The sequence below is a fragment of the Lampris incognitus genome, chromosome 5 (assembly GCF_029633865.1).
Source record: "Lampris incognitus isolate fLamInc1 chromosome 5, fLamInc1.hap2, whole genome shotgun sequence".
Classification (NCBI taxonomy): Eukaryota; Metazoa; Chordata; class Actinopteri; order Lampriformes; family Lampridae; genus Lampris; species Lampris incognitus.
Genome location: NC_079215.1, coordinates 27,507,788 through 27,534,331, shown reverse-complemented (window position 1 = coordinate 27,534,331; position 26,544 = coordinate 27,507,788). Strand labels below are relative to the sequence as shown.

General features: G+C 43.2%; 1 protein-coding gene across 2 annotated transcripts in view; it reads right to left on the bottom strand.

Moving 5' to 3' along the window:
- Positions 1-26,544, bottom strand: part of cnnm2b (cyclin and CBS domain divalent metal cation transport mediator 2b) — a 47,760-nt gene that overhangs the window by 16,594 nt on the left and 4,622 nt on the right. For both annotated transcript variants that reach the window (XM_056279733.1, XM_056279734.1), the window contains exons 2-3: positions 2,009-2,152; positions 41-178 (exon numbers count right to left, since the gene is read on the bottom strand). In XM_056279733.1, coding sequence (XP_056135708.1) covers positions 41-178; positions 2,009-2,152 — 282 coding nt within the window. The remainder of the gene's footprint in view (positions 1-40; positions 179-2,008; positions 2,153-26,544) is intronic.

Genomic DNA, 26,544 nt, shown 5'->3' with positions numbered 1-26,544 from the left:
GCACACTGGGGGAAGTCAAGCAGCAACACAGCCCACTTGCCTGTTGCTAGGAAACGTAGGGTAGCCAGCAGAAGCTGAGGTGATATTTTAACCTTCATTTCATTGTCGGTGGGCTTGAAGGCCGAGAAATCCTGTTTCCTTTCCCGATGGGTGATTTTCTTCTTCGTCTTGTTGTCAGCTAAGGAGAGAAAATGAAAATTTGATGTGAGACTGGAGCCGGGAGGCCTTTTGGAAAAAGGGCACCCACTTTATGCCACTCATGGTGAACTAGCAGTCCCGGGTTGGAGGGTGACTAAACTTAAGTAACCCTAGGTTATTGCTTTTTTTTCCAGAGATGTAGCTGGGGAGCCCTTCTCAGAACTAAAAGAGAGTTGGGGCTACATTGTTAGCTTAACACATTCTTAGCATAACTCAAAGCTTGATGTTTTCAAGCAGGAAATGGACTGGCATAATTTCTGATAAGCTCAATTCATAACAATGAAATAACGCTTCCATTAATGGCCTTTAAAGGATAATGAACTGTTTTTTATGACCTCGGTTTTATTTTCGTAGTTTTTGCCATTGTGCATACAGGTTATAATATCCTTTTACTCATCAACTTAATTTGTTGAGATTTTAGGCACAGACCACCACTGGACACAGCGTTGCGAATGTGTCTTACCATTAATAATAATAATAATAATATATTTTATTTATTTAGCACCTGTCATTGTCAAAGACAATCTCAAAATGCTTGACCGTGCATGTTAACATGAGCATCACAGATTTTTCAACAAGTCCAATTTAATCAAATAATCTAAACCACATGTCTGGAAGTGGAAGTGAAAGTTAAAAGTTATTACTGTAAATGTCCAATATTATCAGTGGAAGCTCAACATTACTCACCTACTTCCTGTTTCAACTTGCTTGAACATCCAGCCTGAACTTAGGTAGCAGTAACCATAGATAAACTATTCTAAGTGCATGTGAAAAGTCATGGATAGTGAAAAATCATGTGCACAGTCTAACTGAGGCGCTAGGGGTTAATTTTTGTTGTTGAAAGGACAGGTTTAATGGCTCGTGTCCAGTTGCCGTCAGATGTCATTGTAAAACTGTGTCTAGTGGAGGTCCCATGTCCAAAATGAAGCCAGTGAGTTAAATAATATCATAGCTGATATATTAATTGTCCCTAGGAGTGAATATCTGTGTGTCGGCCCTGTGATGGACTAGCGGGCTGTCCAGGGTGTCTCCCCGCCTGCTGCCCAATGACTAGCGGGATAGGCTCCAGCATCTCCGTGACCCTGAGCAGGATAAGTGGTTTGGATAATGGATGGATAACCAATATGCACGATGGCAAAAACTACAAATATAAGATCCGGGTAGTCAAAAAATTAATTACGCCATAGATTTGACCCATCGAGCTATGTTAAAACGTTCATATATGGGTCACATTGTTAGTGAGCAGCCAAACCTGCTTTCTAGCAGATCACAGACTTTTTTTTTTTAATTTCCTCCCCAATTGTATCCGGCCAATTACCCCACTCTTCCGAGCTGTCCTGGTCACTGCTCCACCCCCTCTGCTGATGCGGGGAGGGGTGCAGACTACCATATGTCCCCTCCGATACCGTGGAGTTGCCAGCCGCTTCTTTTCACCTGACAGTGAGGAGTTTCACCAGGGGGATGTAGCACGTAGGAGGATCACACTATTCCCCCCACTTCCCCTGCCCCCCTAAACAGGTGCCCCAACCAACCAGAGGAGGTGCTAGTGCAGTCAGCAGGACACATACCCACATCCGGCTTCCCAACCGCAGACACAGCCAATTGTGTCTGTAGGGACACCTGACCAAGTTGGAGGTAATGCGGGGATTCGATCCGAAGATCCCCGTGTTGGTAGGCAACAGAATAGACCACTATGCTACCTGGACGCCCCAGATCACAGATTTTACAATGATGCCCCTACTGAGAGAGGCAAAAATAAAATCTCAAGGACATATAGTCTGATAAGTATGCATCTATGAAGAGAACCTACTGTACAGGTCAGTCTCATCCAGGATCTCTGACTTGATGATTTCTTCGATGACGTCTTCCAGAGTGACGATACCCAAAACCTCGTAGAAGGGGTCACCTTCACCCTCATTGTTCACCCTCTGGACTATGGCCAGGTGGGATTTTCCTAGAAAAACATACATGAATACATGAGCACACACGGGTTATAAATTGGGGTTGTTTAGTGATAACAAGCTTAAAGGTCCACCTTACTGTGTGAAATGTAGGTCAACAAAAAAAGTGCAGGGGTATGAGCAAACAAACAGTGGCAAATACACAAAGCGATTTCCACCTATGTACTATTAATACGATATGCATCACAATAATAATGCATCATAGAGACGCATACACTGCAATATGAGATATTATAAAGTATCATGTGACAGCGATGTCTGTGTTTACGTCTGGAGTAGGCCTGTCATATACTGTTAAGTCTTTAGAAACTGAGGTTTATTTTACAACATATATTACAGATAATCCTCACTTTACATATGACAAGTATAATAATGTGATCTGAAAGTGAAATGGTACTCAGTGGTCCTATCAGACAGCCAGGGATGGACACAAAATGGAAGTGGGCCATGTGCATGCGTTAGCAAGCTCCAGACAGACAGAAAGACACTGAGACAGACAGCCAACAAGTCTTTCTCCCTTCCCAGTCCACCCCTCCTACCTCCACATCTTCTTTCCCAGGACCCTCCTGTGTACAGTAACAACTGAAAAAAGCCCCTCCGTGCAAGCATAGAATACCGTCAGGCAAAATGTTAAACAAATTCTTTGCCTTTTCTCAGCTTGTGATCATTTAAAAGGAATTTTCCAGAGGCCGGGGCTAATATTAGCCCCTGCAAAATGAAGTTTCCATTCGGCCCTGGCAATATTCTCACCAGGCGAATGAATGGGCCAGGCGAAGCCTCGGCTTTGTGATCAGATTGTCTCGGAGCGAGTCATTTACATGCAGATAGGCCTGGGTGTAAGAGGTGGACAGTCTCTGTTGTCTACATGTGTTCATGTCTGCGTGTGTGTGTGATTGTGTTTGTTTGTGCATGTGTGTTTTCAAATGTGTGTGACTGTGTGGCTGTTCTTTTGTGGGGAACACAGGTACATCCACAGGCTCCCTGCTTGTTGTTGGTTCAACTAATGGCAAGTGGCTGGTGGTGGTAAGCACAGACTGAGAGGACTTCTACGGTGATCACCAAGTCTTTTATTGCACTGCAGCTCGCTGCATCCGAACAGCACTATGGCAACATACTGACCTAAACTGCAGACGCTATCATGGTGAATGTGCATACTGAAGAAAGACTGAATGCGTTCACAGTGTGATGCATGAGATACAAACATACTAAACAATTTACTTTGTTTAATTACCCCACTCTTCCGAGCCATCCCGGTTGCTGCTCCACCCCCTCTGCCGAGCCGGGGAGGGCTGCAGACTACCACATGCCTCCTCCAATATATGCGGAGTCACCAGCCGCTTGTTTTCACCTGACAGTGAGGAGTTTCACAAGGGGGATGTAGCATGTGGGAGGATCACGCTATTCCCTCCAACCCCCCCCGAACATGCATCCCGACCGACTACAGGAGGCATTAGTGCAGCGACCAGGACACATACCCCCATCCGGCTTCCCACCCGCAGACATAGCCAATTGTGTCTGCAGGGACGCCTGACCAAGCTGGAGGCAACACAGGGATTCAAACCGGCGATCCCTGTGTTGGTAGCATATTTTTTAATTAATGCTCAGTAAAAACACACTCAGTAGACCGATAAACACCCTTAGAAAGAAATTAATACAAATAATATCACCAGGGATTTTCCAGATATTAGCCAACATAGACATCCAATTCTGATTGGGATGTCAATTTCATTTTCAGCATTTTCCTTTATTGGCCTATGAGATATGTTTTAAGGCAGCACACAAATGGAGCCATGGGTTAAAGCAATCAAGCATCATGAGTCTTTGAGCAAGCAATTACTCTAAACGGGCCAGCACAGCACAGCAGAGACCGATCAATGCCAGTGGGGTGTCTCCGTGCTTTCACCCTCTTACAAATGGCAATGACTACAATTGGGTTAGGTTTAGATCCACATCTTCACTGCATATCACAACCATCTTAACATATGATTTAGTCAAGCATTTCTGTCCTACCATCATATTTTTCTTAAAATACATGGCAAAATGCAAAGCCAATCTCCAAGGCAAATCAACGACAGTCATCATAATACCAACCAAATGTGGAAGAACAGGGCCGCTAGCAGCTAGTTTGAGGACAAAGCAAAATTATTGTGGCTACTTAACAGATAAGGCAGACCAGGCTCATATTTATTTCAACCAAAGAGGTTACAATATCAATAACTAAAACTCAGGTTCAGCCATGTCTTTTTTTTTTGTTTTTTTTGTTTGTTTTTTTTTTTTGCTTGGTGATGAAGAAGGTGGGCAGGACACAATAGCACTGGCAACTACGCTTCATCTGAATTGGGTCCATGAGATTTTTCTCCCCAATTGTACTTGGCCAATTACCCCACTCTTCTGAGCCGTCCCGGTGACTGCTCTACCCCCTCTGCCGATCCGGGGAGGGCTGCAGACTACCACAAGCCTCCTTCGATACATGTGGAGTCCCCAGCCACTTCTTTTCACCTGACAGTGAGGAGTTTCACCAGGGGGACGTAGCGTGTGGGAGGATCACGCTATTTCCCCAGTTCCCCCACCCCACCGAACAGGTGCCCCGACTGACCAGAGGAGGTGCTAGTGCAGCGACCAGGACACATACCCACATTCGGCTTCCCACCCGCAGATACGCCCGACCAAACCGGAGGTATCACGGGGATTCAAACCGGAGATCCTCATGTTGGTAGGCAACAGAATAGACCGCTACACTACCCGGATGCCCCTTGGGTCCAGGAGATTTGGAGAGGTCAAATATCAATGTGATTACAGGTATCACCAGTCAGTATGTCAGCTGAATAATCAGAGATGAGGATCTTGAGAACTGTATTATCAAAAACCCAAATTCGGACCAGTTAATTAGTCAACTAAGACGTTCTTTGCAGTATTCCATCCTATCATACTGTATAAGCAGAAAAGAAATCCGGCACATGTGTCTGAGTGTTTCACCACTGTGTATGATGCAGGGCTTTGACAAGGCATGCCAGTCCCATGTCCTTGTCACGTTCCTGTTCCTTGTAAAGCAGTAGGAATAAAATTTTTTAAAAAAAAAAACGCAATCAAATGATGCATTCTTTTTGGGGGACCCCCCCCCTCCCTAATTGTACCTGGCCAATTATTCTATTTTTCAAGCCGTACTGGTCGCTGCTCCACCCCCTCTGCCGATCCGGGGAGGCCTGCAGACTACCACATGCCTCCTCCGATACATGTGGAGTCGCCAGCCGCTTCTTTTCACCTGAAAGAGAGGAGTTTTGCCAGGTGGACATAGCACATGGGAGGATCACGCTATTTTTCCCAGTTCCCCCTCCCCCCCTGAACAGGCACCCTGAGCAACCAGGACACATACCCATATCCGGCTTCCCACCCACAGACATGGCCAACCGTGTCTGTAGGGATGCCTGACCAAGCCAGAGGTAACATGGGGATTCGAACCACCGATCCCCGTGTTGACAGGCAACGGAACAGACCACCACACCACCCAGACACCCATGAGGCATTCTTCCATAGGTGAATAATAATGACAAGAGGGTGTGGAGACATATTTGAATATGTAACAGGTGCATTAATTGTTCCTGGAAGGCTAATCTTTTTTTCCCCCTACAAATAAGTATAATGATCAACTGGAATGAGTGTCAATATGACCTCACCTAACCCAATACAAGGCCTAACCTCTCATCTATGTGTAAAGCAACTGATAAAGAGAGCTAGATAGCTTTGATGGTGCATACACACTCTTTACACACACATGAAAACGCACACGCGCACGCACACACACAGACACAAACACAGAGTCAAGCATTCTGACACATCGTATGCACAGTCTTTTTCCCGCTTTGAACAACTATGTGCGTGGTTGTGTGTGCACATACACCCTTAAACACACACATGTGATTGCATAAATAACTTGTTTAATGATTTAAGTTAATCCCAATAGGATGTTTGTAAACATCAATAACTTTTTCCACCACCACTCTTCCCAGTGAGATTTACTTGGGGTTGACTACTAGAGATGACCCGTCATAAGACTTTACACTAAGGCTCCAGATGTCATGTGCAAAGAAAGAAAGAAAGAAAAATTTTGCAAGAACTCCAAATGTTAAAACTGAAATACTGAGAGAGACATGTTTATTCCAAATGTTGTGTTGTTTATTCTAGCGTTGGCCCCATGGGTTGTAATGTAAGAAGGTTGAAATTTTGCAAATTCCACTAAATGTAACGGAAAGGGAAAATAACGCGGCCACTTCCCCCTAAACTCTTTTCTTCATGTTTTCCATTAAAATCATTGAATCCTTCATTTCTAAATGTGCAGTGTATTGATGGGGCAAACAGTGGATAAATTCATATAAAAAAATAAAAACTTACTTCAGTAGATAAAGAGATAAATATAAACAGTCCACAGATAGCTAGACAGACAGACAGACAGACAGACAGACAGACAGATAGATAGATAGACAGATAGATAGATAGATAGATAGATAGATAGATAGATAGATAGATAGATAGATAGATAGATAGATAGATAGATAGATAGATAGATAGATAGATAGATAGATAGATAGATAGATAGATAGATAGATAGATAGATAGATAGATAGATAGATAGATAGATAGATAGATAGACAGATAGATAGACAGATAGATAGATTGGGGAGACGAGAGCAGGTCGTCTGGTAACTGGAGGGTTGCCGGTTCGATCCTTGGCTCATCCTTGCAAAAATGCCGAAGTGTCCTTGAGCAAGACACCTAACCCCTAACTGCTCCCGATGAGCTGGTTGTCACATTGCATTGACTGAAACTGCCGTCGGTGTATGAATGTGTGTGTGTGCATGGGTGAATGTGAGGCCTTCATTGATTGTAAGCACTTTGAGTGGTTGCAGCTAGTAAAGCGCTATATAAATGCAGTCCACTACATTAACATAGTGGAAGCAAATACACTAAATGCAATTCACAATGACTAGACAAAGACATTTTTTTCATTACACATTCTCCATCTTACATCAGTATTTTGACTGTTTTTCCAAGTTCACAGGCAATTCAAAGAAAATTAAAGTTAACTTTTAGATTTCAAAGTATGAATGCTAAGCGGTTACATACAATGACTCACAAATCACTGTGGAATCAATACTGGCAGATGCTAGGCTTCAGCTTAATTAGTTGGACATTATGTGCATCACACATATCTTGGAAACAGTTGATGTTAATTGCAGGCAGGTGTCATTTTCGAAAATGAGAAATCTGGAAGTTGCGGTTGTAGTTGCACCCATGTAATATCTGTTTCTCTCTTATCCTTCCCAAGATTTCTGTCTGTTTCTGTCTTGCTTCTATTCTCTTTCTCTCTCACACGCACACATACACACACACACACACACACAGACACACACACACACACACACACACACACACACACACACACACACACACACACACACACACACACACACACACACACACACACACACACACACATATCTTTCACACAGTAGCTCCGCTCCCAATCATTTTGTCTCACTGTCCCAAAATATGACTACATACTTTCCACTTTCCCATAAAAAGAAGAGAAAAAATGCTCAAAACGACAGGAAAATAAAACTGACTACTGTCTTCTATAAATATGCTACAAGACAAATAAAGTCTGTTTATTCATAGCTCCATAGCTGACATAATTGCAATGGGCCCTGTGTGAAGGGGGAATTGGAGGTAGAGAAGAGACTGAGCCGCTGTGTCCCTGGAGCCCGAGGCTTGGCACTGGGCCTGTGGAAGAGTACATTCAGAGAACGCCAGTTGTCTGGGGTCCCATAGGCCACCACTGGCTGACATCTGAGGCTACTTTAGTCTAACGCGTGGTGCGAGTGATGAGGCCAGTGCTATGATACACCTACAGCAATGCTGCTGGGTCAGGGATCACAATTCACCTTCGACTTCATCAGTAATTTTTGAAACCTGGAAATCTTTTTACTAATAAAAGATCATTGCATCCACTCTGTAAAGAAAAGTCAGCAAAACACCCCTGTTTTCCCTTCCTGCCTCAGGTGGGGAACAGCAGCATGATGGCCCAGTGGTTAGCACTGTTGCCTCACAGCAAGAAGGTCCTGGGTTCGAACCCCAGGCCATCCCAGGTCCTTTCTGTGTGGAGTTTCCTCCCACCAACAAAAAGACATACATGTTAGGGTTAATACTCCTACCTGTGCCCCTGAGCAAGGCAATGGAAAGAAGAACTGGAGTTGGTCCCCGGGTGCTGCAGCTGCCCACTGCTCCTATACAATAGGATGGGTTAAATGCAGAAGACAAATTCATTGTAAGAATACAATGACAAAATAAAGTGGCTTTCTTCTAAAAAAGAGGAAGTCAGGTGCCCATTGGAGGAAGAGGGACCTAAAGTGGACCCCCTCTTACACTTCGATGACAGGAGCCATTTAAAACGGGGCCAAATGAGAGGAGCCCTTTCATGAACTGGATTTTCTGAAACTCAAGTGAAATTTCCCATACGATCAAAACAAAAAGTCCATGACTGCATTACTAGCTGGATTGAAATCATAGTTTCAATTCTGAAGCTGACTACCTATTGGTTATTGTAATGATGATGGATTACCACGTTGTTATTGATGATTGTGTTGCAGGGAATTACGATTTGCTTGATAATTAAGTATTGTTTGATTGTAAATGGTGCTGTACAGGGTTGTACAGCCACCGACATATAACCTAAGGTTGCTCTACCAGACATCTATAGTTATGACTTAATTTTGTGTCCTTCAAAGAATATCTAGGGCCTTTTGATTTTTCCATCTATGGCAAAATGAATGAATTTTTTTCCTTTGCCAGTCACCCTGTTCTTAAAATAAGTTGAATACTGTAAGTAGAGATGACACATAGCTCAGGTATTGTACGTTTAAACGAGTTATTGCTCATAGCCATGTTGAGGAAGTTGCTTCCTTCCTATCTGACAGCCATCCGGACTGAGCCTGGGAGCTGACTGACAAAGAAAACTACGTCCCTTTTTTTTTTCTTCTTTTTTCTGTTTTTCCCCCCCCCCCTTTTCTCCCCAGTTGTATCCGGCCAATTACCCCATTCTTCCGAGCTGTCCCGGCCGTTGGTACACCACCTCTGCTGATCCAGGGAGGGCTGCAGACTACCACATGTCTCCGCTGATACTTATGGAGTCGCCAGCCACTTCTTTTCACCTGACAGTGAGGCGTTTCACCAGGGGGACAGAGTGCGTGGGAGGATATCCCCCCCGAACAGGTGCTCCAACCAACCAGAGGAGGCACTAATGCAGCGACCAGGACACATATCCACAACATCCAGCTTCCCACCCGCACACAATTGTGTCTGTAGGGACGCCTGACCAAGTTGTAGGGATTCGAACCTGCGATTCCCATGTTGGTAGGCAACAGAACAGACTGCCATGCCACCTAGAGGCCCTCTGAAAACTACATCTTTCTCCATGCCCAGACACATCCTGGTTTTTATCCCTCTTAATGCCACTGTTTTCATCTTTAAATAACAGCACAAGACATAGGTGACTGGACAATGGTGGAGTCAAGGGTCAAGATTGACACCAAGAGAAACGGTGACATTAAATAATGCTAAGGTAGGTCAAGCTAGTAGTTTTTCTTATTTTCATTGCAACTTCAAAACCCACCAGAATCTATCCCATACCATGAATAAATGCACAAACACCGTGAAATTACATACTATATCATTAGGTACAATCCTTTTTACATCCCTATGTATTTTTGCACTGAGTTGCAACACTGATGGTTTCAAACTGATATTTGGGCATCAACAAGACACACCACCATAGAGGTCTATATAGATTTGAGACTTTGGAAGTTTGACAACATGTTACGCTTAACGAAAAGGAGTGCAAACAATGAGGGAAAATAATTCAAATTGGGAAAGTTTTAAATTTACTGCAGAGACCGTCTCGACCGGCATACATTTCTCTCCAAAGGGGAGTGATCTGACTAACATTCAGCTCTGTTTATAGAGCCATCACTTAAATTCACTATAGCTCTTTAAATGTTGCTTTTTTGCACTGCTGCTTAACCCCATGCATTTTTAACCTTGGATTTAAGTTAAGTTTCCTTTATTAATCCCCTTGGGGAAATTCAGTTACTGCAAATTAACCCATCTTAGCTGTGATCTGTGTAGCTAAGAGCAGTGAGCTGACACCTTCATGCTGCGCCTGGGGACCAACTCCAGTTCTTTTCCCATTGCCTTGGTCAGGGGCACAGACTGGAGTATAAACCCTAACATGCATGTTTCTTTTGATGGTGAGGGAAACCAGAACACCTGGAGAAAACCCACCACAGACACAGGGAGAAGATGCAAACTCCACACAGAGGACGACCTGGGATGACCTCAGGGTTCGAACCCAGGACCTTCTTGCTGTGAGGCGACAGCACTAACTCCTGGGCCACCGTGCCGCCCATTTCAAGACTTTCAAGATTTCAAGACTGTTTCTCCTACTTGATGTCTTTCTTCTCCTTTTGGGAGACTAGCTCCCAACTGGAGGACTGTTTCCCCTTCTTGACTATGTGCAACTCTCAGACAAGCGGTTCTGCTATGCCATGTGCCCTACAGCATGGCTCCTAATGGCTCACATTGGCTCTTATTAAATGAAGGAGACAGTTATTTTTTTGTAGTGCGATTGTTGTGTCTTGATGAGAAGGAAGGTGTCCTTAACCAGTGCAACCATCAAGGTAGATGAGCTCACTTACAAATGGCCCATTGTTTTTGAGTCTTACACTGTTATACTTGCTGCAGGTAGTGTGTCCAACATGCAGTAACCTCAACCCTGAAATATGAGTGCATACACCCACGTCGACAGTTAAACACGCGTAGACACAAACACACATGAACACAAATAAATACACACACACACAGATGTACAAACACAATAATGCACATGATAACATCGTGCGCGCGCGTGCGTGCGCGCACACACACACACACACACACACACACACACACACAATGTGATAGCAACTGTGCACAGAAAAATGTACCATTGTCCATATATATAATCATACCAGGCTTGCACAAACAATCCTGGTATGAGTGGGTGTCTGGGTATCATTTAGCTGTAAGATACAATGCTGAATAGACACAAAAACATCGCACGACTGCATAATTGTTGCCAGACTATACAATTTACCAATTCCTCAATAAATAGACTTGGATCATATTACGATATACATAGCATTCAATGATGAATCATTAAAACATGACCACTGAGGAGCATGACGCATGTAAAACTGTGGCTAATTCATTAATTTGCATTGACAACAAACAAGATTGACAACAAACATAGCACCATAGCTGCTTAAATGTACCATAAACTCAAGTGTACGTCATCATAGCAGCTTTGAAAATTACTGTGAAAAGTACCAAATAGTGGATGCGTTGTATATGAGCAGAAGAACTTCAAGGGTGGACAGAGTTTGCTCTCATGAGCCTCAATGATGGCAGAGAGTCCTCAGAAGTCTCCAAATCCTAATGACAGTTCATGCACTCGACCAAACTGGCAACACATCCATCCATCGATCTAACTATTCATTTACCCATCCAGGCCTGAGAACTTGCACTCAGGCCTTAAGAGACTAAGCCGCGTGCTCTTTTCCACCATTCCCAGCTTATTTATGGAATGTAGCTTTGTCATATTTTTCCATAGCGCAATTTTCCCCTATAAATAGGAACATAAGGCATGGAGGACTGAGGTGGGAGTGTGTGTGTGTGTGTGTGTGTGGGGGGGCTGGTATTTGTTGTGGACACACATCCTAGCCCCCTTTCCTGTCTTGTTTTCCCCCTATTTTCCTAAATATTTAAGCACTGACAAATATAGTGTAATCTCGGAGCGATGGGAACCCAATGGATATCAACTTCATGCCAAATCCACCTCAAGTGAAAAAATGGAAGAGTTTCCAGACAAGTCAAGCCTTTTTGACCCATTTTTCCATGCACGGCCATATTCCCGTGTCATTGCTAGTGACTACATGTCATCTATTAATAGTGCCTTCACTTACAAATATTTAGATTCAGACTTTGATTACATACTCTGTAATGGAATATCATGATGCCGCTCACTAAGGTGTCCATCTGGGGACAAAAATCACAGGGAATGTGTGTGTCTCTTTGTGTGTGTGTGTGTGTGTGTGTGTATTACATTATACTCTTACACGTTTTCTTCCTGCACTCATATACAGTGCATCCGGAAAGTATTCACACGCCTTCACTTTCCCCAAATTTTGTTATGTTACAGCCTTATTCCAAAATGGATTAAATTCCTTTTTTCCCTCATCAATCTACACACAATACCCCATAATGACAGAGTGAAAAAGGTTTTGTAGAAATTTTTGCAAATTTATTAAACTGAAATATTGCATGTACATAAGTATTCACACCCTTTGCTATGACACTCAAAATTGAGCTCAGGTTCATCCTGTTTCCACTGATCATCCTTGAGATGTTTCCACATCTTGATTGGAGTCCACCGGTAGTAAATTCAATTGATTGGACATGATTTGGAAAGGCACACACCTGTCTATATAAGGTCCCACTGTTGACATTGCATGTCAGAGCAGAAACCAAGCCATGAAGTCAAAGGAATTGTCTGTGGACCTCCGAGACAGGATTGTATCGAGGCACAGATCTGGGGAAGGGTACAAAAAAAATTCTACAGCTTTGAAGGTCCCGAAGAGCACTGTGGTCTCCATCATTCGTAAATGGAAGAAATTTGGATCCACCAGCACTCTTCCTAGAGCTGGCCACCAAGCCAAACTGAGCAATCGGGGGAGAAGGGCCTTGGTCAGGGAGGTGACCAAGAACCCGATGGTCACTCTGACATAGCTCCAGCGTTCCTCTGTGGAGATGGGAGAACCTTCCAGAAGGACAACCATCTCTGCAGCACTCCACCAATCAGGCCTTTATGGTAGAGTGGCCAGACGGAAGCCTCTGCTCAGTAAAAGGCACGTGACAGCCTGCTTGGAGTTTGCCAGAAAGCAACTAAAGGACTCTCAGACCATGAGAAACAAGATTCTCTGGTCTGATGAAACCAAGATTGAACTCTTTGGCCTGAATGCCAAACGTTACGTCTGGAGGAAACCAGGCACCTCTCATCACCTTGCTAATACCATCCCTACAGTGAAGCATGGTGGTGGCAGCATCATGCTGTGGGGATGTTCTTCAGCGGCAGGAACTGGGAGACTAGTCAGGATTGCGGGAAAGTTGAATGGAGCAAAGTTCAGAGAGATCCTTGATGAAAACCTGCTCCAGAGCGCTCAGGACCTCAGACTGGGGCAAAGGTTTACTTTTCAACACGACAACGACCCTAAGCACACAGCCAAGACAATGAAGGAGTGGCTTTGGTACAAATCTGTGAATGTCCTTGAGTGGCCCAGCCAGAGCCCAGACTTGAACCCCATTGAACATCTCTGGAAAGAACTGAAAATAGCTGTGCAGCGACGCTCCCCATCTAACCTTACAGAGTTCGAGAGGATCTGCAGAGAAGAATGGGAGAAATACCCCAAATATAGGTGTGCCAAGCTTGTAGCTTCATACCCAAGAAGACTTGAGACTGTAATCGCTGCCATGGGTGCCTCAAACAAGTACTGAGTAAAGGGTGTGAATATTTATGTACATGCAATATTTTAGTTTTTTATTTTTAATAAATTTGCAAAAATTTCTACAAAACCTTTTTTGCTTTGTCATTATGGGGTATTGTATGTAGATTGATGAGGGAAAAAAAAGAATTTAATCCATTTTGGAATAAGGCTGTAACATAACAAAATGTGGGGAAAGTGAAGGGGTGTGAATACTTTCCAGATGCACTGTAGATTCAAAAGGTATGCAATCAGAAAACATGTGTTAAAATGTACACCTAGTAGGGGGTAACGCAGCAGTCTATTCCGTTGCCTGCCAACACAGGGATCGCCAGTTTGAATCCTCGTGTTACTTCCAGCTTGGTTGGGCATCCCTACAGACACAATTTGCCGTGTCTGCGGGTGGGAAGCCGGATGTGAGTATGTGTCCTGGTTGCTGCACTAGCACCTCCTCTGGTCGGTCGGGGCACCAGCTCAGGGTGGAGGGGGAAATGAGGGGAATAGCGTGATCCTCCCACGTGCTATGTCCCCCTGGTGAAACTCCTCACTGTCAGGTGAAAAGAAGCGGCTGGCAACTCCACATGTATTGGAGGAAGCATGTGGTAGTCTGCAGCCCTCCCTGGATTCGCAGAGGGGGTGGAGCAGCGACTGGGATGGCTCGGAATAGTGAGATAATTGGCCGGGTACAATTGGGGAGAAAAAGTTGGAGAATTCCACAAAAAAAAAAGAAAAAAAGAAATAACAATAACAAGAATGCAACCTTGTATTATGTGGCTTTAGACACCTGCTGTGTGTTGACACATGCAGAAAGAACTTTACAAATCTCTGAACTGAAGTATCAATTGATGTAATGGGGCAACAGGACAGCCTAAAGGTTAAGCAAACAGTTCGGTGCACGGAAGGTCACAATTTGGAGCCATGCAACAACAAATGCATCCATTATTAGTCACATGCCCTGTTCAAGTGTGGTCAACTGCCTACCGGCTCACTCACGGTATGTCACTCGGGACAAGCGCATCATGTATAATCCCATAAGGTGAATGAAAATGAAAAGCCAAACTAATTTACTACTTTCTGACAGTTGGAACAACAGAGAAACCTGATATTTGCTTGCTACCACTGGTGCATCCATGTTTCTTCTGCAATGCCATGGCTGCTGTTTGCCAAACAGTTCCCTGGCAGTTAGCACTATATGGATTAATCACGGTAATGCAGAAAGGTTAACACTGCTCGTGGCTTATGGCCCATCATTAAGGGGCCTTGGTCACAAGATCACGCTGCCGCTACTAGGCAGTTGTGTTTCAGTACACACGTACACACTCAGACAGGCAAACACACACTTGTGTATGTGCACACACACACACACACACACACACACACACACACACACACACACACACACACACACACACACACACACACACACACACTGCTGGAACAACATTGTTGTTCATTCAGAGAAGCAGCCTGCTGTCGTAGCTGGCTGGGTTTGTTGTTAAAAGGTCCCCTGTGTACAGATTCCAATGGGCCCCAGTCATAGGAGAGGCATCAATGGGGAAACTGGTGAGAATTAATGAATGGGCCTGTGGTCAGGTGCTGCTCTGTTATGTGAAAGCTGGAAGTGCTGAAATGGGCAGGGAGAACATCACATGAAAATGGCAGATACTGGAGGTATGTAGAGCTGGCAAACCCATGCAAGGAAAATCTCACCAAATGAACATGTGACATTAAATTTACATTTTAGAGTGAACCAAACTATTTTCAGGCCGATGCATGTATCCAAACAAGGCTAATACATCTTTAATGGAAAGCAGACAGTTTTGTTTTTCAACAGCACAAGCTTTACTACATATAATGTTAGCAATAATTAGTCATAACCGCTGCCCTGCAGTGGACTAGTGACCTGCACAGGTGTCTTTCTGCCCAACGTAAAAATATGCTCATAGTTTCCAGCCTCCAGTGATACTTGATAAAATTAAGTGAGGGGAAAAAAGATGGATGAACTTACAGAATCATACTTTTTATTTCAACTATTAGCTCCAACTACCACCCAATTATTCCCCACGACTGATGCCTTATAGTGCATAAGAGGCTGAGAATGACTTAGAAAAATACAAAAAAAAAAAAAAGTGTGGGCATCCGGGTAGAATGGCGGTCTATTCTGTTGCCTACCAACACGGGGATCACCAGTTTGAATCCCCGTGTCACCTCCAGCTTGGTCGGACATCCCTACAGACACAATTGGCCGTGTCTGCGGGTGGGAAGCCGGATGTGAGTATGTGTTCTGGTCGCTGCACTAGCGCCTCCTCTGGTCAGTCGGGGCACCTGTTCGGGGGGGAGGGGGAACTGGGGGAAATAACGTGATCCTCCCACGCGCTGTCCCCCTGGTGAAACTCCTCACTGCCAGGTGAAAAGAAGCAGCTGGTGACTCCACATGTATTGAAGGAAGCATGTAGTAGTCTGCAGCCCCCCCTGGATTCGCAGAGGGGGTGGAGCAGCGACCGGGACGGCTCGGAAGAGTGGGGTAATTGGATGGGTACAATTGGGAAGAAAAAGGGGGAAAATCCAAAACAAAATTAATTAAAAAAAAGTGCACAGAGAACAGCTCTATTGTTCTACAGTAACTCTTCCTGTTAAGTCATCTGTGCTATTGATTCGAACATATGTATCAAGAGAAAAAGATGCTTTCTTAATTTCAGTAAGCCCTCTATCAATGTCTTTGGCGATACCGTTCAGTCTTAAGTGGATTCACATTGTAAAATTCTTTACAGTGCATCTCTCTCCAAGCACTGGCGGTGTAATGTATTGTTTTCCATTGTTTTTCAATGCATACAATGGGTCATGTTTGTTAGAGCCAGTCACTGATCAGGAGTTTTGATGAATTAGCTTTTGGAAGTGGAAGATGTTAATTAATCAGAACTGGATTAATATTTACCACATGACTTTATCAAAACAGGGGGACACTATAGATGTGACACGGGGAGAGCAGGCCAATCAAACACCTGAAAACACACAAATGCTTGGCACTGAGCAGTTGGAGCTTTATAACATAATTAATACATCAATGAAAACAATTAGCCGGAGCCGAAATCCTTAAAGCTAGAATGAGCTAAGTACCAATAAAAGAAATGCTCTCATGCCTTGTGCACTAAGCTGTGCGAATGTGGCCTGGTTGGACCCAATCAAACCATAGGGCGGCATGGCTCAGGAGGTGGAGCGGGTCATCTAGTAACCAAAAGGTCGCTGATTTGATCCCCAGCTCCTCCAGAGGGCGTGTTGAAGTGTCCATGACTAAGACACTGAACCCCTAACTGCTCCTGATGAGGAGGTTGGCACCTTGCATGGCAGCCTCCGCCATCAGTATATGAATGTGTGTGTTTATGGGTGAATGTGAAGCACACATTATAAAGCACTTTGAGCGGTCGCTAAACTAGAAAAGCCTTATATAAATGCAGTCCATTTACCATTTAACCATAACATCCTACATTATGCCGTTTCTTCCTCTTACTCACACTGGCCCACATGACAATATCAGAATCATAAAAGGTCCACCGCTTGATGAAAATTGTTCTAGATTGTATGAACTATGTTTTGCAGGTCTCGACATGTAATTATAGCTGTTTGCAGAGGTGTAAAAACCAAGTCCAGAGAGAAAAAGTCCTTACCTCATGTATTTGCTCCACCAATGACTGGAGACAGCTAGTTTAGTGTATGGCTGAAGCAAATACATCGTAGGAATTTTACTACCTGGACCTGGTTGTGTATGCCTGTTTGTTTGTAATCAAGCAATCTGGTCAGGCAAGAGCCATGTGTTATTTACTATAACAGTAGTTTTCAAACACCACCTCTTACCAAACCACAGCATACCACCTACGAGCCCCCCAGTTTACTAAGCCTCAGAAAAATCTCATTGACAGACATGAGCACACACACACACACACACACACACACACACACACACACACACACACACACACACACACACACACACACACACACACACACACACTACAATCTCTTATCATCACAAAAGTAAAACAGAAAACATTTCATAGACTTCTTTGATAAGTACAATCACACTTCCAACATTATATAATGGCAAACTGATTAATTATACTATGATTATACTAGTTAAGTAAATCACAAATTAAGATTGATCAGATGTTACAAAGAAAGAAAGCCACTATTTTGTCATTGTACAGTTTACAATGAATTTGTTCTCTGGATTTAACCGATCCTATTGTATAGGAGTAGTGGGCAGCTGCAGCATCCAGAGACCAACTCCATTTCTTCTTTCATTGCTTTGCTCAGGGGCACAGACAGGAGTAATAACCCTAACATGCATGTCTTTCTGACAGTGGAAGGAAACTGGAGCACCCACGCAGACATGGGGAGAACATGCAAACTCCACACAGAAAGGACCTGGGATGGCTTGGGGTTCGAACCCAGAACCTTCTTGCTGTGAGGCAACAGTGCTAACCACTGGACCATCATGCCGCCCGTTATAATGTTTTTGATCAGGTTTTGTGCATTTCTCAGAACAAACTGGCGTACCACAAAGGGATGATCTGCATACGATCAGTGGTCCATTTACCACACTTTGAGAATCACTGCACTATAACATCACCAGAGCTGCATCGCTTCACCTGTATTATTCCACTTCCAACAGATGATTTCATCAACAGCTGTTCTGACAGCTGCCATCAAAGTGTCCATGTCAACAACGGGTATATTTCAAAACAAATATACAATAATGCCACAACAATCATACAGCACACACCTTCTCTGACTGCACAGTGAACAGCAGTGTACAGATTAATTCAAACAAGTAAAAAATAATTATATATACAATAAGCAGGATGGTTGCAAATGCTGTTTATAAATGTTGTCATTCAGTTGATTTTGTTATTTGTAAGTATTCTTCTACTTTCAGCTGCACTCGTTAGGGGTCACCACAGCGGATGATTTGTTTCCATCTCTTCCTGTCTTCTCCATCTTCCTCTGTCACACCTGTCACCTGCATGTCCTCTCTCACCACATCCATAAACCTTCTCTTTGGCCTCCCTCTTTTCCTCTTCCCTGGCAGCCCCATATTCAACATCCTTCTCCCAATATACCCAGCATCTCTCCTCCACACATGTCCAAGCCATCTCAATCTTGCCTCTCTTGCTTTGTCTCGAAACCGTCCAACCTGAGCTGTCCCTCTTATATACTCGTTCCTAATCCTGTCCTTTGTCACTCCCAATGAAAATCAAAGAAGGTTGAATCAGTTCATCTGGATACGTTTATTGACAGTTTATTGACTGTCAATAAATGTTGTGTCCAGATGAACTCATTCAACTTTCTTTGATTTTCTTACCTGGATTATTGAGCATGCATCAACACATCCCAATGAAAATCTAAACTCTGCCACCTCCAGCTCCGCCTCCTGTCTTTTCGTCAGTGCCAATGTCTCCAAACCATACAACATAGCTGGTCTCACAACCATCTTGTAAACCTTCTTTTTAACTCTTGCTGGTACCCTTCTGTCGCAAATCACTCCTGACGCTCTTCTCCACCCACTCCACCCTGCCTGCACTCTCTTCTTCACCTCTCTTCTGCACTCCCCGTTACTTTGGACAGTTGACCCCAAGTATTTAAACTCATATGCCTTTCATAAGTTTAAAAGTATGCTAGTGACACTAGTTTCCACATTATTGCTTCGACCTGAATGCATAGCAACAAGCCAGTTATGGTGGAACACTTTTTGGTGGAAGAAATTGTAAACATTAAAAACACATACTTTAAACAAAAATTTCTGTGTTTCTTCCCTTTACTTGTTGTATATGAGCAGTAGAATACTTGGGGTTGTGTCATATCGCAATAACATCGCATCATTACATCAACACAGCCATGTTATTTACGATAACACTCCCTCCCGTGTTCTGCTGCTTAAATAACACACTTCAGTACTTTTTATACGAATTTACTTTGGATAAATGCATCTGTTAAATGTAAATGTAGTAAATGAGTTGTTTCTTGAATGAATTTAAAGGGAGAATTAGGGGCATCCGGGTAGCATAGCGGTCTATTCTGTTGCCTACCAATACGGGGATCTCCGGTTCGAATCCTCGTGTTACCCCCGGCTTGGTCGGGCATCCCTACAGACACAATTGCCCATGTCTGCAGGAGGGAAGCTGGATGTGGGTATGTGTCCTGGTCACTGTACTAGCGCCTCTTCTGATCAGTCGGGGCGTCTGTTGGGGGGGCACTGGGGGGAATAGCATGATCCTCCTACGTGCTACGTCCCCCTGGCAAAACTCCTCACTGTCAGATGAAAAGAAGCAGCTGGTGACTCCACATGTATCGGAGGAGACATGCGGTAGTCTGCAGCCCTTCCTGGATTGGCAGAGGGGGTAGAGGTAGTGACCAGGATGGCTCGGAAGAGTGGGGTAATTGGCCTGATACAATTGGGGAGAAAAAATCCACACACAAAAAAAAGAATGCATAATTTGATTGCCTTTTTTTTTTTTTATTCCCACTGCTTTACTGGGAACAGGAATGTGACAAGGACATGGGACTGGCATGCCTTGTCAGAGTGGAAGAATTGGTCGGGTACAGCTGGGGAGAAAAAGGGGGAAAATCCAAAGGAAAAAAAAAAGTGACGATTAGTAAAGTCGAGCTGCTGGAATGCAGCTGATGGACAGCAGAAGCTCCCAAAACACCAATAATTTAACGAATGTGTGCTGCACAAAAAATAGTACATAGTAATATAGTCAGTCAAGTCAGTTTATGTACTGACTAACTGTATATTAGTGATTTATCAGCAACATTACCACATCGTTTGATTTAAAAACGAATGCAGGCCAAACTGAGTGGAGGAATTGAAACAGGTGCTTAGAGTGCCAATGCCAGTCCAAAAACCACATATTGTTGCAATCTGTTCACGGGAGTAATGGCCGTGCTGCTCAACCTAATTCAAATTTGGAGCATGTCTTGTAACAGCCCTCAACTTGAGATTGGAACAGGCCCGAGCGAATATCTGTGTCATTACTGCACATGAATATTATGTAGTCTGCTCAAAGGGGATCTTGAGGAATTTTAGAAGTTCTGCACATTGATAACCAATAATAACTATCAATAATATGATAACCATTCATAATGTTACTGTAGCTATGGAAACAGGGTTTCACTAACAGTGTTCAAAAAATCCTGACGGGGAGCTTTTATGGATTTCAGCTGAAAAAAACCCCCCAAAACATTGATGTGCAAACGTTTTAAGGCATCATACTTCCTACACCTGTCTTTTGATAACTAAATCCCAAGGCAGTATGAAAGTAAAATGTCATTTACCTGTAAATGCCCAGTCCTTTACAATAAGCTGTTTCATTATTTATGTGTTTTACATAGCCAGCTGATCGGAAATACATGAAATAAACATTGCGGTTAAAATTGCTAAGCGCCGCTCAAGTCTCAGCAAGTGAGCTCCATCAGCTGATTGTGAAAAAGCACTAGTGTGTTTTTTTGGGGACTGTGAAGGGCCTGTCTTGGGCTTTTTCCCCCTTGCCAGTAAATGGAGAGACAGACAGTGTGCCTGGTGTTATCAATGAAGCCAGCCCCTTGGCTCTCCAAAAAGGGCAGCTTGGAAGGCATCCATGGCAAGGCATTAGGCCTGGAGGTTTGTGTCGTTTGTAATTTACAGCACTGAGGGAAATGGGCAAGAGGACAATATGGATGGAAGAGGGTGAGAGAGAAAGTGGAAGGAGGGGGATGGGGCTTGCTGTACCATGCACAGTCCTCTGCAAGTGGCCTTGGCTCCCTGAATGCTTTGCAAAGAGCCCGGTTACCGGATTGTCCAAGCTAGAGGGGTTTCTGTCCCTGTCAGTTCCACAGACTCAGACGGCCTAATTTTCCCATCTTGTTTAGGTAAATATAAGTAAGGAACAAGTTAGCTAACAGTGAAGTGAGCTATGCAAATACAAGGTCACAAGGTAAATGCTGAGAAAGGCTAACTTTGATTGAAATGGCTTGTTTACTGCCCTTTGCAGTATGCTGTACCATCTACTACGTATTGTGCTGCTATTAACAGGCAATAGCAATTCCCAGTGTTCATCATCAAAGAATTTAACGATATCAAAAAGACGCCTCAACATTAACATCAAATACTGCTATCAGCACCTCTTTCTCCCACAGTTTCAGTCATTACATCCGAAGTAATGATATCATCATTACATCGGATGTAATGACTGAAACTGATATCATGATTACATTGGTCTATCAGCCACACAGTTTCCCAAAAACTGTATAAATATGTCTGTAGCGATAAGATAATAACCACTTTATGATGATGATGATGATCATCATCATCAAACAGCTATGCTAATAGCAGCAATTTTCTCATATTCGTTACGTATGAAGTGATGCTCAACTCCAACTTTTCAACGATAATATCTCAGACATAACTACATTCAAAACAAACACATCCACGGCATTTTCTCTTAGTGAAAGAAAGAACACAAACGTTCTAAAGTATGGGGGAAGAATGGAGAAAAATCCTTTTTTTCCACTATTGAAGAGGATGCCGCTTGATTTTTAAGAATTTCAATTAAAAAGACTTTTTGTATTGGCATTCATTGCATTCATTACTGTTCCTTACAGAGAAGAAAAGAGAGAGGGGGGACTCAGTCCCGTCACCAAACACTTAAACAAAACCTGCTCCTCAACGTACCTTACCACTAAGGATGAATTTAAATAAGCTAAAGTGGTAAGAGTGAACGTGAAACTTTGTTTGGGTAATGGGATCAAAAATGCATATGATGTGTCCTCAAATAAACCAAAAGATCTAAATCATCTTTACTGATGAGACAGGGAATCTTTACACTTCCTTACTAATGGAATACACGAGTGCTTTGCTTGTAAGCACAAGATGAAAATATAAGACTCAACCCTGGATGAAAGGGAGGATGCTTCACCTTCTAGCTGTGAACTCTGACACTTCTCTCCAGCGTTGGATGATGGTGCAGAGCATTTCTGAATAGGTCACCTGCTGGTGTCCCTCAATAAAAGATGTATGTCACAAGTAGTGCAAAAGTACCACGAACAATCCATCAAACACAATCGAAAGAGGGGTGCTGACCTGCTTCAATATTTTCATTGTAGGTCCATAGTTTTGTCTTCTAACAATCTGGCGGCAACCAAAAACAGAGAAATGAGATGTGAGATGACCTCTCCAAATGACACTGCTTCATTTGCACATAATTACAGTGAAATTTGTAAAAGCCACTAGAAATTGCTACAATTGCAAACCTTAATGCCACTTAGTTGCACAGACTGATTCAGAGTCATGCACCTTGATGCCATTGGTGATAAGGGCCCTGGTTTTTAGGTTGTTTCTAGCTACTGATATGAGTGGCTGATGTTCATAATATCGACCAAACAGCATGTGTGAGTTCTAAAATGGAGGAATATTTCCCTTAAAATCAAAACCAGTAATATTGTGTAACATGCCACATCAAAAAAATAAAAATAAATAAATAAATAAATAAAAATATATAAGCTATTTTTGTACTAGCTCTTCCATCCTGCCAAGTATAAGGTCTACACAAGTTGTTCAGGGGGTCAAAAAAACAAAACATAACTTCAGTATGATCTGTGTTTTGGGAAATGGCTTCTTAAAGAGACAGCGGGGGTGGCTGGCATTCTGGATTGCATAATAACATTTGTAGTGCGGTACTTCAGATCCTAAGCAACTTGTGCTGGAAGCAGGCTCAGCTCCACACTCACATGCATGCCATTAAAACTGCTAAATCTCCAATTCAGGAAATGACTATGATCAGGAATTAAAGTGAAGGAGGGTCACAAGTGAGTCACTGGCTGGGTGCATACAATGAGTGAATGTGAAGCATCCACTCATTGTATGCATGGCATGCACTCTGCCACAAAAAGCTTGCATGCAGCTCCTACTCCATGTTGTTGTTTTGACTACTAGACACTATGGGACTATATTAGTGTTTTTAATCTATTTACCAACTGATTTTCAGAATATACCATATTCTTTGAATTTGGCAAATGGAAAGCTTTTACACCCCCATAGTTTGCATGGGAAAAATCAGTATTTTTTTGCAAAATGTGTAAGCGATAAATCAGAAATGAATTCCTTAATATGACTTTCTTAGTTGGCACAGCTGATGGCTTCATGTTTAGAGATAGCCTAAATGAAATCAAGTACAGAACCGACCCCATTCACATCCTAGTTTATTTGGATGCTGCCTTGAAATGTGCCTCTGAGAGGTTTTCCTTAATATCCTAGTCACGCAGCAGGAACGATGGATGACTTCTGGCTCAGTAAAAAAAAAAAAAACTTAATAGACATTTGCACCAGCCAGTGTCTGTTTGTCATAATCAGCCTATTGATACAGCAGTGTTGCATTTACATTAAGATCAAAAGGCCTTTACAAAGTTTCCAGATAATTTGCTTTTCGTATTAATTTTTTTAAAATGTCACATTTTTAGGGAAATAGGAGCCAATTATATGTGATTTATACACACACACACACACACACACACACACACACACACACACACACACACACACACACACACACACACACACGCAAATGTAAAGGACATTTTATAATGTGTTTTTATATTTTGCATTGCAGCTTTTAGTGGCTAAAGATAGATCTGCATAGAGGGCAAATTTGGAGGCTTGAACATTTACCAACTATTGGCATATGCAGCAGGCTGACACTGACACAAAGAATGGCTCGTAAGGTGGAACACATGGATGCAAGTGGTAGGGCAACATTGCTTAAAGGCACAGCCTACCCTGACATGCATTAAGCAAAAAAACAAAATAAATCATTCTCAATTCAAGTTTAAGAACTTACATATTTTAATGGGAAACCAGAGAAGGTAAAGGCATCCACTGGTTTGTTTGACTTCCATGGGTAGTATGAGGTGCCTGAACACATGAAACATAAAGAAAGTCATAATGCCAGATCAGACAGGCTTTGGGAATGCATTGGGGCTAGATTCACACTCCTCAATTGTGGTACTAATCGGGTCTTAAAAGTCTACTCCATGTTGTACCAGAATCTGAAGAATGTAGGCCAGTTGAAAACGCAGTGTTTTAACACAACAAACTAAAACACAAGTAACACCAAAAGTAACTAACACCTACTCAGCTAATACCAGGATTGCCAAGTTTAGCGTTGTCAAAGCTTAACCATGCCAAGATTCTTGCATGTTTGTGAGGTGAGCACAAAAATTACACTTCCCACTCGGTGTAGTCTACAAACCCTGATATCTTCTCTGACATTAAGGGAGAAAAAATGCAGACAACCTCTGATTCAAGATAATAGGTCCTGATAAAGCGAGAGGCCTTGCTGTGTTCAAAGGGGTATCCCTCACCAGGAACCAAAGTTGTCCTTGCCAACATGACGCCACTTAATCCCACCTCTTATTCCAGTGTTAGCACCAAGCGTTACCAGGAAAACACTCAAACAACCTCGCTGGACCTTTTCTATGACACACCACCAGCAAATGGCCAGCAAGAACAAAGAAAAAATTGAAGCAATTGCTTTCATTATCTCGGCAAGGCCGGTGATGAGGAGAAAGAGAAAGTATGGCTTAAAGACAAAACCCTATGCAAACTGCAGGGATAGCTGAAACTGAAATAAGCATAGATTGGCCTATATTGCAGAAAATAGGGAACTAGTTCAAGACGTGCCCTGCCTTATGTAGCTTCTTTTACACTGGGGGACATTGCTCTCAGAGAGGAGCACAGCACATATACCACTCATGGACATCCAAGCAGCTCATCAACTTGTGGATGCTCAAGTTGAACACAGAAAAAGTATAGCAGCAAAGGGCCGATGTCTCATCATACTCTCAGCTGTCATCACAGATATTTTGACACTGCAGAATTTGACAGATGTAATCATATATGTGATTAATTGAAGGTGAATGGAAAGGGGTGAGCCAAACAAGTGAAACAGCCTCAAATGCCCTGAATAAATATGGAAGGAAACTGCAGAATAAGTATGGTGGCTTACAAACCCGTTGCTAACAGTGGGCACCAAGTGCATCGCTAAGTAACAGTGCTGGAACCGAAACGGTACACACACGAGTTTATGGATGAGAGGAAATCTGCCCAGATGAGACTTGAGTCCGAACCGCGTCAAGAAAGGACGCAGTGGGCTTCTTTTTTTGGGGGTGGGGGAAAAACTTGCTTAGCCTCTGCTGGATCAAGTCCCAGTCCCCGTTCTTATTCAAGTTAGGCAAGTGGCCTGCCCTCCCCAGAGGCAGCTAGCTGTGAGTGGAGGAGGAGGAGTACCTGTGCATAACTGGATAAGGCAGTAACACTTCTCCACTTTGCTCCATCAATCTAACGACCGCAAAGACAATTTCTCTTTCAAGCGTCCCCTGGCTGACGAAGTGCAGTACACACGGCTGTGAGCAAACACCTCTCATTTTCATGGGAGAAATGTCGGAATATTGGCTTGAACTTGGGCGGGTAGAGCTGATTTGCTCTTTCTGCGTGGGTTTCTTGAGTTTAACCCAAATGGCACACACTGACCCACTCATTAATCGCTAAACCTGCAGTCTGACAAGTGGCCTCTGGATGACACTAATTGTTGCAATCGCAGACAGAGAGCAATTAACAAAGGGTTCAGAAGTTTCCAGAGGAGTGTCTGAGTAGATTAAAAGGTTTCAGAGTGAAAATGACTATGAACCCTGACCCGAGCCTTTTGTTGACCCAGGCCAAAAACCCTTCC